Source organism: Cupressus sempervirens, chromosome 4, assembly GCF_028749045.1.
Source record: "Cupressus sempervirens isolate cs-2001-9-10 chromosome 4, ASM2874904v1, whole genome shotgun sequence".
Lineage (NCBI taxonomy): Eukaryota > Viridiplantae > Streptophyta > Pinopsida > Cupressales > Cupressaceae > Cupressus > Cupressus sempervirens.
This window is the reverse complement of record NC_143121.1, coordinates 434,074,003-434,086,965: the sequence shown is the minus strand read 5'-3', so window position 1 is coordinate 434,086,965 and position 12,963 is coordinate 434,074,003. Positions and strand designations below refer to the sequence as shown.

General features: G+C 35.1%; 1 protein-coding gene across 2 annotated transcripts in view; it reads left to right on the top strand.

Moving 5' to 3' along the window:
• LOC149561875 (glutathione-disulfide reductase) overlaps positions 1–12,963 on the top strand; it is a 200,890-nt gene that overhangs the window by 160,979 nt on the left and 26,948 nt on the right. For both annotated transcript variants that reach the window (XM_089825405.1, XM_089825404.1), the window contains exons 14-15: positions 5,858–5,971; positions 6,590–6,689. In XM_089825405.1, coding sequence (XP_089681531.1) covers positions 5,858–5,971; positions 6,590–6,689 — 214 coding nt within the window. The remainder of the gene's footprint in view (positions 1–5,857; positions 5,972–6,589; positions 6,690–12,963) is intronic.

The following is a 12,963-nucleotide window of genomic DNA, read 5'->3' as shown; positions in this document are numbered from 1 at the left end:
CCATATATATGCAACATTGTTGGCATACTTATATGTTCAATAATATAAGAGTGGGAATTCAGCATTGTAAGGGGGAATGATAACCAATGTTCTATTCCCATTTGAACTGTCCTTATATGGGAGCAGAAAAGACGTACTCAAATTGTTTAATTCTTACATGGAGGCATTTTCTGATTTGATGCATATGGACCTTCATTGGAGCAACTTATATTATTATTGCAGATAAGTATTTATTATCCTCGGGTATTGCATGTATCTACTCATTGTAGTCTCTATCTTATTTTGTATTTTTATAATTACTATAAAGAGCTATTTGCCTTGATCTTTTCCTTTGTCTCTGAGAATGTTCTTGCAGGAAAAGAAGATTGGTACATTAGGCATGCTACTAAATATTGTGCAGACTCAATCTTATGATAGTAGCTTCAAAGAAGCTGTGATTTAGGATTCATTAATCATCTGATGATCAGGTTGGATAATTTGAGTCTCTTGAAGCGAATATCCTTGATAATTGACATTATGAGAGGGAGTCTGACAGTTCACTAGAGGCAACCTTGGAGAAAGAGAGGGAACAGAAAATAAAATGCTTCAATCAAACTTTTGATGATCTTGGTTCAGAAGGAGTAGACCTTGTTGATGGATTCTCCACTAGTCAGAAACTATAACAGCTATAGGACTATGATTCATGGGATAAAGTCTCATGTTTGTAGGCTGGAGATCTTATGCTATCAGGATACATATTGAACTAGGGAAGCATTAGATGACTTGCTACCAAGAGGTTAGAAGGATGATAATAGATTCAGAGGAAGTTTGATACTTCATCGGAAAGAACCTTTTGTTAAGAGGTCAGAAAAGGTGATATCAAACTAAGAGGGAGAAACCTTATTCTCTGACATGTTTTATGGTGAATGTTGTGACAACACCACGTGACAGTATTCATGGAGACTTCATGGGAACTTTTGATGTCATACATATATGAGCCTGCCCCCTGTGTACATCATGAAGAAGTGACGACTTCTAAATGATTATCACTTGTATTAGGAGAAGTTGTTGTTAAGTGATTTCCTTACAATAACTTGTAACATGATTCATTTTTGTGAAAGTGTTTCATGTAAGGGCTTTATCTAGTAAATCAACAACTAGGCGGTTGATATCATTAATTTGATTATCTACAAGTTGTTTGTATATATATATTTTTGGTACTTGGTGTATATCATGCCCTGATATTTTGATAGGCCATTACTACATTGAGTACTTGGTGGATATCATTTAGTTGATGTTCTGATAGGCCATTACTCGGAGCATTTGGTGAATATCATTTGATTGGTATTCTGATAGGCCAATGCTCATGTTACCATATATGATATCAAATAGTAATTGGTGAATATCATATGTTGATATTCTGATAGGCCAATACTTACATGATATCATATTCTAGAAATCTTCTGATCAAAGATTTCCTATATGTATTATTTTTGAAATATTACCTATGGTATAATATCTATGTGTTTTATCCTTCTTCATTAAGAGGGAGTGTTAATGTTATAATTCTGTCGGATAAATTATATTATATATATGAGATATATAAATAATATATGGCAGATATTATATATAGAAAATTTAACTTATGTTATATATATATATAACCATTATAATATATTGAGAATATATTACTTGTATTATAACTATAACTAATGTAGGTTAATATATTAAAGAGACATGTCTCTTCAAGAGACATGCTCTTTATTTCATATATATATATTCATTCATATAATCACTTGGAAGACACATAAATATCTATAAGTGCTATTACAAGTTATAGATCAGATTTAATGGATCCTATCGCTAACAGAAAATCTGTTATTTCTTCCAAGTAGATATTTAAAATAAAACATGCTACTGACAGTAGCATTGAAAATTATAAAGCTAGATTTGTAGCTAGAGGATTTTTTTAGAAGGGCTTGATTATGAAGAAACCTTTGCTCCTGTCGCCAGATATACCTCCGTAAGAGCAGTCTTAGCAATTGCAGCATCGAAGGGATAGAAAGTACATCAAATGGATGTAAAAACAACATTCCTAAATGGAAAGATTACAGATGAAGTATATCTGGAGCAACCTGAAAGATTTGGAACTGATGATCCTAATGCTTTTGTTTGCAGGCTCAAGAAAGCTCTCTATGGGCTTAAACAGGCTCTCAGGGCTTTGTATGAAAGAACTGATAAGTATCTCACCAGCTTAGGATTCTTCAAGAATGAAGCCGATCCAAATTTATATTATGAAAGAGATAAAGATGATATGGTAATTTTGATATTGTATGTTGATGATTTACTAATAATAGGTGATGATCATCTCTTAGATCAGTGCAAGAAAGATCGAACTAGAGAATTCGAGATGAAAGATTTGGGACTCCTCCATTACTTCCTAGGACTGGAAGTACAACAGAATTTTGGTAGTATCATACTAAATCGAAGGGAAGTATACATCAAACATTTTGAAGAGATTTGGAATGTGGAATTGCAAGCCTATGTCTTCTCCAATGGAGACTAATCTACATAAACTTAAGGAAGCAGCAGCAGAATCACCTTCCATAGATCCTACTCCCTACAGACAGATGATTGGGTCCCTTATGTACTTAGTAAATACAAGACTAGATATTTGCTATGCTGTTAATGCCTTAAGCCAATGTGTGAGCCAAAGGAGATTCACCTAGTTGCAGTTGAGCACATTATGAGATACTTACAAGGCACTCTTAATTTTGGACTCAAATATGAGAAAGTTGCTTTAGATTTGCATGGATTCATCGACTCAGAATGGGGTGGAACTGTAAAAGACAGAAAAAGTACTTCAGGATGCTGTTTCAGTTTAGGATCAGCTATGATATTTTCGATATGCAGAAAGTAGTCTTCAGTAGCTCAGAGCTCCACAAAAGCCGAATACATTGCAACAGCGATGGCCTCTCAAGAAGCAGTTTGGCTAAGGAAGTTACTTGTAGGATTATTTGGGCAAGCCATGAATCCTATGGTTATTCATTGTGATAATCAAAGTTCTATCAAGCTTTCAGTGAATCCTGTTTTCCATGACAGGTCCAAGCATACTGAAATTCCTTATCATTATGTAAGAGATATGGTAGACAGGAATTCTGTAAAATTAGAATACATTTGCACTGCAAATCAGACAATAGACATACTAACCAAACCTCTATCTAGAGTGAAGATAGAACACTTTAGGAGGAGACTTGGTATGGTTGAGTTGTAATCCATTTATACTCTTTTAATTATTAATAAAATAATTTTATTTTATTTTATTAGGCTATTGATTGTTATGGGCTCCAACATTTGTATTCATTATTTAAAGAGGTGATGATCTTTGAGATAATGAACACTTGTATAAAAGACATTATGCGAGATGATGATCTCCTAGATAATGTGCTAAACAGTAGAGTTCTACTGTAGGATCTAGATGAGTTTTAGATCATATTGTGATGTTGACATTGCTATGTCTATGAGTCACAATTTGGATAAAAGAAGAATTTTAGTATTCTTCGGGTTCATCTTGTATTCTAGTAGATCTTAAACTCAGGATCTTGTTATGATATAGAAATACCAGTTTCTATGAGTCACAACTTGGATAAATAAAGAAATTAAATTGCTCTTCAGATTTATCTTGTATATTATCACTAGTAGCAGTGATTTGTCATATCACAGGTTTAGTAATATGACATTGTATCATGTGTTCTATGATACCACATACTAAGAAGATTCAGACAGATGTAGAGTATTAATTCTTGCTTATTCATTTGTATTGATGTTGCTAGATATGATATCTCTCTGTATGATTATCAAGTTAAGAGGGAGTGTTAAGTATATAACCAGATAACCTACAGGTTTGAAAGTGCAAACCGCCCTTGATCTTCTTACCTAATATATCATAAGGTTGGCATTAGATTATATACTTCTCTTGTGAGCCGACGATTTCTCAAGGAGTAATTTGATAATCATTAACTAATCTAACACGTTGTGTTAGTAATTATTATGTTTATCTTGCAGATCGCTGACTTCTGGGGAGATTATAAATGCTAACTTAGGAAGTGTCATGTTCCTTTGAGGGGCATGCCCTTTAGCAAGGATATTTGGGGAGGTTATTGTTGTAGTTTTGAGGACACACAATTACAATTCAGTCTGCTCCTTCAAGCAACAATATCCAGCGATTATATTGCAGAGATACAACTAATTCAGATCAGAATAAAGTTGATCACTCCTCCATACATCAGAACTTAAGAAGGTTATTATTCACCAATAAAAGATTGATTACATTCTGATCAAAGATCACAGAATTAGCAGAAACTTTACATTATACTTCAGCAAGGGCACAAAAATCAACACTCAGGAAAGCCACAAAGGCAACAAAGTCAAATAAATATTCAAGTGTACTTTTCTCAACAAATGGGCTTGTATTTATAACCTCTAGATGCCCTTTTTGTTGCTAAAATGTAACTTCATGAAGCAAGTTTCTCCACACAACATTAATTAGAAGCTTCCATTAGATTCTTTTGCTTGACTTGATTTAACTAATTGATAAATGGCTCTTTCCAATGATAACTGAACCCTCAACATAAATGAAATTATAGAGTTAAATTATAACTTTATAATAAGCCATTTAGTAAATTAATAATAATTTGACTACTAAAAATATAATAACTCCCAAAATAGTCATCATTCAAATATGTTGTTTGAAATAGGAGTCATACCTGTTATTTTTCTGTGTGACCAAATGCACTTTCCAAAAATATAAAGGATCCATCTCAATCAACATCAAACTTATCACAAATAGTATGTACACAAAACTAAGCCCAAACAAATACCAATTTGAGCCAAACAAAGACCAACATGTAGTTTACCAAATTGTGGAGAAGATAAGACCCTCCCAAGCCAAGCCATTGCCATAGAAGACCCTCTATCCACAATAATTAGCCTACAAGGATCACAATAATAAGCTAATCCCTGAAACTCTGATGCTAGCAAAAATGGGGACATTACATATAATAATTATGCTTTTTTAAATGTTTGATGAATTCTCCAAGTTGTTGGCAAATTTCTACTATCTTTTGTTGAGTCCTGATTTGTTTTTTAAAAATTGGGCTGATGAGTAATTGCCAAGTCTGATTTTTTCAACCATTGTATTCGTGTCCTATGTATAAGAAACACCTCAATTTAAGAAAGTGATTTGGAGAATTGACAAAGAGTGAATACCACTATTTTTTTTTGTTTATAGTTTATAGTTTTTTTTGATTGGTTAAAGGCCGAAGCCAAGGTTAATTATTATTATTTGTTGTGATTAATTATTACGAGTATTAGTTAAGCTCAAGTAAATTCGAACCCAAGACCTCCAAGATAAGAGGCTCACAATTTACCGTTGTGTTGTAGGCTCTATCTCTATTGAGCTGAATTGAATTATCTAATTATCATTGAGACCTGTATCATATTTTGCTGGCTAGAGTACAAATCACATCTGAGGACTTGTTCCACAGTTTTTAATTTTGGATCTGCATGGTTGTGATATTCTTTATCCTCAAATGTGATTTCCAACATTACAAGGATTACAATTGTGATCTTCTAATGATAAGATTGACTGTCCCAGTCTGCCTTGCATGCATGGTCCTGGCACAGAATATTGTATTCTACAGATTGTATCTTATTCCTTTTATTCCACTCGTGCTTATTTAGCTTTCACTTTTTGAGGGTATACATTTGTACTTGCTGAGTTTTCATTGCTTAAACATGTGCTCATTGTTTCCGTAAGTTGATTGCAGGCCTGCTTAATTCCCTCTTCTAATTTTACATTATTGGTTTATATCTGCAGTATGCCTCCTCTCTCTGTGGTTGGCCTTACAGAGCAACAAGCAATAGAGCAAGCTAAGAATGATATTGCAATCTTCACTTCAGCATTTACACCTATGAAAAATACAATTTCAGCGTAAGTTAAACAAATGCTATATTTTGAATAAATATTTGATATTTTTACTTTTATCCACCTAAAGTTCAGTGATTTCTTTGCTATTGAATGGAACTCTAAAATTACACAGTTATCCCTTTTGCAATTTGATTAGTTTAGAAGTTTTGATCATAATGTAATTGACTCTATTATTAAGTGTTTCAGTTATATTTTGAATACACTCTTGAATACAATGTTGTTTGGATGAGTGCTTAGTGGTTTCTTTCTAGGTCCCGAGTTCTGAACTAGATTCTTTCTTTATATTAATGGAGCATGTATGTTTCAATTATATGTAATCTTCAGGTCATATTCATTTCAATGTGTATGCATAATGGACAATCATTTAGAAATCTTGATTATAAAAATTGCTTATACTGTTTTAAATAAATTGACAATTTCTGTAATGAGGTGAGAGAAAGTTGTAGCATTTTTAAATTATATTTCACCTTTTTTAATAACCCAATAAAAAAGCATTGTATGGATAGTTTTCTCCTTAGGTTTCTAGTTTTATATAATTGTTTGTATCGGTAGACATTTTGTTTGTTTACAATGGTGTTTATCAAATCTCCAGTCTTCCTAATTTTAACCTTTTAAACACAGGAGGCAAGAAAAGACAATCATGAAGCTTATTGTTGATAGTGAGACAGACAAAGTCCTTGGAGCATCAATGTGTGGTCCTGATGCTCCTGAAATAATGCAGGTATGTTATATGGAATTTTTTTCAGGTGTTAGTTCAGTGCTTTCTTACTTCTCTTTAAAAGGTTTCCTCTTGTAGGAATTTTGGCTCCTAATTTTCTATACCAAGGATAGCATTGGCCAATCACCAATGAATAATTTTGATTATCTAATTTTATTTTAATTGTGTTAAGTTATACCATATGGCATTTACTACCTGTGTATTTATTGATAGGATCGTTCTTATACTGATGCATTTTTATGAACTTATCTTTCCAGTTACTTTGAACTGGTGTAAAATCTTGGAGAATTTAATTGGTTTAAGCAAGGGAAATGAGTAATATAATGTGATTGTTTTATTCTAGTGTGAGTATGGTGTTCAATATGATGAAAATAGATTTACATGTTTTCTCGAGTATACCAATAACTCGCTTGTCAGTAGTATTCTTTTCATGGCAATGAACTTGATGACAAGGCAATTGATGAACCTGTACTTTAAAAGGAGATGGTATTTTTAGTGCTTGAATTGAGGTTAAGATTAAAATATTGAGAACATTTCGTGATGCACCTATGGCTGGTGAGCTTGGTTTTTATAATTCTCACGGGCAGATCTCAGAATGAGCATAATTACCTTGTTGGTTTGTTATTGCTCTTGCCTATTCCCAATATAAAATGAGAAAGCATCTCTATGAATTTTAGCCTAAGAATTCCAAAGGTGCAGGGGAAGGACTGCATATATGAGCTTGTGGAGAAGCTATTTGCTCTTTTATTTTCTCTTTCAACAGCTACAAATTGTACAGGTCGTAGATTTGTTTCTTCAAGGAGGCATTCAAGTTGCATGAAAGCCTAATGCATTGTCAGTGATAGCAAAAAGAAGTTGTTGTGTTTGTTTGGTAGGAACTGTTTAGAGCGTGATGGATTGAGCTCATTCTCAGCACTAGTTAACATCCACAGACAGATGGGCAAGTAGAAATTGTTAACAAGCAGGTTGAAAGAGACATTTATAATTATGTTTCATGACAGAAAAAGGCCTGGGCGAAGTGGTAGCGTTCAAGTGAGTATTGTCCTATCATGTCCATCGAGATGTATCCTTTCATGGTTTTGTATGGATATGAAACTCCTACAATGATCTATTGTTTGGTGATAGTAGAGTGCCTAACGCTAAATGTTTACTGCAGAAGAGATAGGGTATTATAAAATATTTGAAAGATAACTTCCAACTTGCTGAGGAGCAAAAAAATTTGTATGCAAAGTAGCATTCTGTAGAGTGTGTATTTGAGGTATGAGACGTACTCTATTTGACATTACAGCCCTACTGGCAACCCATTCTCAAGAAGAGTGGATCCGAGAAGTTGAAGCCCTCTCTACCCCGTTAGGATTACTATAAAGATTGGAGAAGTGGCTTGAGTTGGACTTACTTAAGAGTAACAAGGTGCAAAATGACGTCCACGTGTCTCACTACAAGAAGGCACTTGGACATAACGTTGTTCTCTCTTTTGAGTTGGCCCCTTTAGATGGGGAAGGGAAATTTAGTCCCAAAGGGATTTGATTTACAAGAAAGTTTTATTGAGGTGCAAGACATAACTTTAATGTTGGGAGTTGATGGGGGCAGGTGGGTGGATATATGCCTTTTTCTGCTAGATTTACCTCTTGCTGGTCAATTTCAAAATCAGTGTATCTTAATTAAGAAGTTGGAAATTGATGACTTCAATAGAATTGTAGAGACCCTCCTACCATGCATTGGGGGTGATAGATGTGGAAGACTTTGAAGAAGAGGACCATTAGAGACTATTTGTTTAAGTTTAAGAGTAAGCAAATTTTACAGCATTCAGACTTGCAATTGCTTGAGGGCAAGCAATTTTGGGGAAGGAGGTTTGAAATATCCCTTTCTCAAGCCTACTTAGTAGGCTATACTGTTAGCCTTGTTGAGTTTCCATAGGCTATTAAGTGGTGGCAAGGGGGCTCCAATAATCTTGGAGAGCTTGGTTTTGGTTTTTTCTTGGTGTCTGATGGTGGTTTTGATCTTGGTATGTGGGACTACAGTGATGCTGGCTTGTTGGATAATTCTTCACACTTCTTGAAGAGTCCACCTATTCTTAGTAGGCACCGTTTTAATTTCCTAATATCATTCCTTAACTTCTATGACCTCATGGCATGATGGTTAATGGTGCCTTGGTAGCGCTTTCCACAATTTTATGAAGACTATATAAAATACTGAAGTTCAAATGTTAATGTTTTGTTATTTAACTTAGTGTTATATTTTATGAAGTGATTTCTCACAAGAATCACCTTCTTCGATCTTAATATTAGAGACTGAGGTTTAACAAAAGTGATGGTTTTCAATGTCTTTTAACTACAGATTTCTGGGGTTTCTTCTTGACAAATGTACAAAGCTTTTGTTGCATTTGGAAAGTGTTTCAAGAATCTTATTGTTGCCATACAATTGTTGTTGAATGGCAATGCCCTAGTGGGACCATATCCTTGTTTCTCGCTTGAAACAGGAGAGAAATGGGGTCACAGATAATGGCAATCATCTCTGTGTTGTTTCTCATGCTTCATTACTTCGCAGATTCATATTAGTTTTTTACATGCATCAGAGTGAAAGGTGTACCCAATAAAGTAAATTAAAGAGAGACAACATGTACAAAGTGATGTTGAACTTGTAGCATCTGTTGGATATCTAATATCTGATTATTGCTCAGAGAAAACAATATGTGTGTGTGTGTGTGTGTGTGTGTGTGTGTGTGTGTGTTGAGAGTGTTATACTTGACTATTCAAGATGATTTGGTCTGTCTAAATCCTTGTTAGGATGCAGCGATCATACTGTGATAATAGTTTGTGTGGATCATGGATGTGACTGATCCTGTCACTCACTACTCCCCACTATCGTGAGTTAAATTGTGATTATTCCATCCACTGACTGAGATCGAGTAGTCATAAGATATCAGACACCGATTATGATTGGGCCATCAAAGCATGTAATCACTGAGTGTTGTTTGAGTTAATAAATGATAACTAATGTTATTTAGAGTTGTCTTATATAGAGACATGACTGTTCCACTCCGTATATATGTTAAAAACTATGATCGCTAGGAAACACATCAAACATCTCGTGTTATTACCAGCAATCTGCATATAATATATATATTCATCATAAATAATAAAGTATTAGTATTGCTCATTGGAAGATTCAAGCACCAGTAAGATATCAGAATTTACATCTATATCTCTGCAGTTAATTAATAATAGAATTGAGGCGTTCAGATACATTCAGATCTATCATTATCTGGAGACTAATTGAAAGGTAAAACTCTACTGATCTATCATTCCTTAACAGGTGACACCAGATTTTTATGTGGGAACCCATGAGGCAAAAATCATGAAAAGTGTTAAGTCCGAATATATCATTAGATATAGTATATTACAGAAGATGCCCACTCTCTGTGAGAGGGTGTAATAATCCGATCCCGGTGATGTAGTAATATGACTAATCTAATTCAATATAATGTGAATGCTTGAAAAGAAAACAAAGCTGAAATCACATCATTCTCCAAAATGCATCATACCAAGTACTCGATGTATCTACTATTGGATTTGCGGGAACAACTACTTGGCGAGGTCATACACTTATACTCAGGGTCTGAACATTAGATATATTGACTATGTGAACAAAATACAAAATGAAACAACAATGGAACCTGGGCGTAGCCATGGGTGAGCTGGCTGTCTATGCGCCTCCAGTTGGGCCTGCTCTTCAGTGGGTATGAGTTCTGGAAGACCTGACACTGATGCCACTACTGTCCCCATGTCTGCTGCTGGAACCTACCATTGGAGTTGGCGTGTTTGGGCCTGCGGCCTCCTTAATTCCCTACGACAGTTAAAGCATACACGCACCCGATATTTGTAGAACTTGCGGCCATGCAGTTATGCCACTAAGATGCCGCACTAGCTCCCTGTTATCGCAGTGGTCGGACCTCCCAGGTTGGCGTGATTGATAGTAAGTACTATGAATACCTACCAATTGGTATTGATGTTACTTGCGCCCCACATTGTTGTACACTCCCTACTACAACACTACTACTATTGTCTTCCTTCAAGTAGTGACCCGACTACCTCTGTTCTTCTTCTGCATGTTTGTACAGGGATTATTGTTTGCCACTTTTGCTACCGCACACTTCCCACCTCTTCATATACATTGGATCCTTGGTCATATGGTTTTACTAGCTAGTATAAAACGAGTTCGCAAATACTTTTCATTGCTAACCGATTTACTTCTGAATGTGAGTTTGATTGAACAATGTATTATACTACATTTTCCATACTTGAACCGGGGTGCAAACTTCCAGGAGATACTGGGGCTACGTCCAATCTCCCAAATCTTCTTAAGGGGTTTCGTCCTTAAAAAAGCTAGTCACATTTAAGTAACCAATCTTATCTTGCATTATATTGATATATTTCATGGTGACAATCCCAAGAAAGCCCATTACTTTCATAACCTCGATGTGAGGGAGAGCACAAACAACTAGGCAATGTGGGATAAAAACCAATTTCATCTTTTAGTCACTTAGGTTACTTTTGTTATAAAATGACTAAGTCATAAAGTAACTTTATAAATAAAGTGACTTAACTATAGAAAAGCTCCTCAGCTTTTATATTTCCCCGAAAGAAACCAAATAAATTCCTGTGACTGGCTAGCATCCTCTAGATTAATGTCGTTAGCCTATTCGGATGGAAAGATAGACCAACAAGACACTAGAAAGGGCTAGCACGGGGAAGGAGACATTACAAAGGGCTCATTGCCAAAAGGGCTTACTGTCCATTAAGAAAAAGTACTATCAATAGGAAATGTGTTGTTACAATTGCATTGTCCACGTGCATGAAATACAGTTCCACTGAAGTTTACTTCAACACTTCCTGATAAGATAATCTGCTCTTCTCACATTCGCTGTTAAACTTCCACCTTCACACACACTCACAGAAACCAAATAAATTCTTGTGGCTGGCTGATATCTTCTAGATTAATGCTGTTAGCCTATCCGGATGGAAAGATAGAGCAACAAGACATTAGAAAGGCCTAGTACGGGGAAGGAGACATTTTAAGGGGCTCACTACCAAAAGGGCTTACTACCCATTAAGAAAAAGTACTATCAACAGGAAATGTGTTGTTACAATTGCATCATCCACGTGCATGAAATACAGTTCCACTGAAGTTTACTTCAACACTGCCTGATAAGATAATCTGCTCTTCTCACATTCGCTGTTAAATTTCCACCTTCCCAAACACTCAGACCACCTTATTATCTTATGATCTCCTTATACTTAGCTGTCCACACTGCTGTAATCTTAATATGTATAATGTATAAGCTTCTAGCCAATGTTGGCTTCACACTTTCCAGTCAAAACTGAATTTGCTCAAAAAAACTTTTGACACTTTCCAGCCTTTTACTTAATTTTCTAGTTTATCCTTAAAGATAGTTGATAGGTGAAATTTTATCTTCAGGTTAATGTGGCATCTCATCCTTCCATTTTGAAGGACTACTTTAAACTCTTTATGCTCTTTTTATTGTAATTGTTAGCCGACTGGATGGTTCCGGCGGTATTTTGTATTCTGTAGCCGACGGTCCGGCGATGTTTCTGTAGCCGACGGTCCGGCGGTGTTTCTGTAGCCGACGGTCTGGCGATGTTTCTGTATTCTGTAGCCAACGGTTCGACGGTAAATTGTTTGTAGCGGATAAAATAATTGTGGCCGACGGACTCCTTCGGGAAGGTTCGGCGGTAGTATTTATATCCCGTTTGGGATCATTGTAAATCATCATGAATATACTATTGCGAATATTATTCTGCTATTCGGCTATTATTATCTGTATATGTTAATTTCTTTACTTGTACGGTAAACAGTAATGTTCTATATTTACCAAAGCAACGAGAATCAGAATCTGATCGAAAACGAAAAAGGCCAAATCGAATCGCAAATCGGCCATGAATTGGAATTGAATTGACAAATTTAAAAAACTCTTGACATTTAGAGATTTTAACAATTTAAAACTTATTTGATGCACCCTTTGTTGAATATAACTTAAACACACTATAACATCGTCACATAGAAGCTAACATACATAAACATGTATCATAAATGATAAATCCATCACATATGTTACACATAAAATGTAAATTGTAGCTGAAGTAAATAGAAATCGTAGGATCATAATGAGTCAAATCATGGAATGTATGTAAGATGAAGATCCATGAAACACATGTTTATCAATATCTATAAACAAGAAACAAGGCTCTAGCTCAAG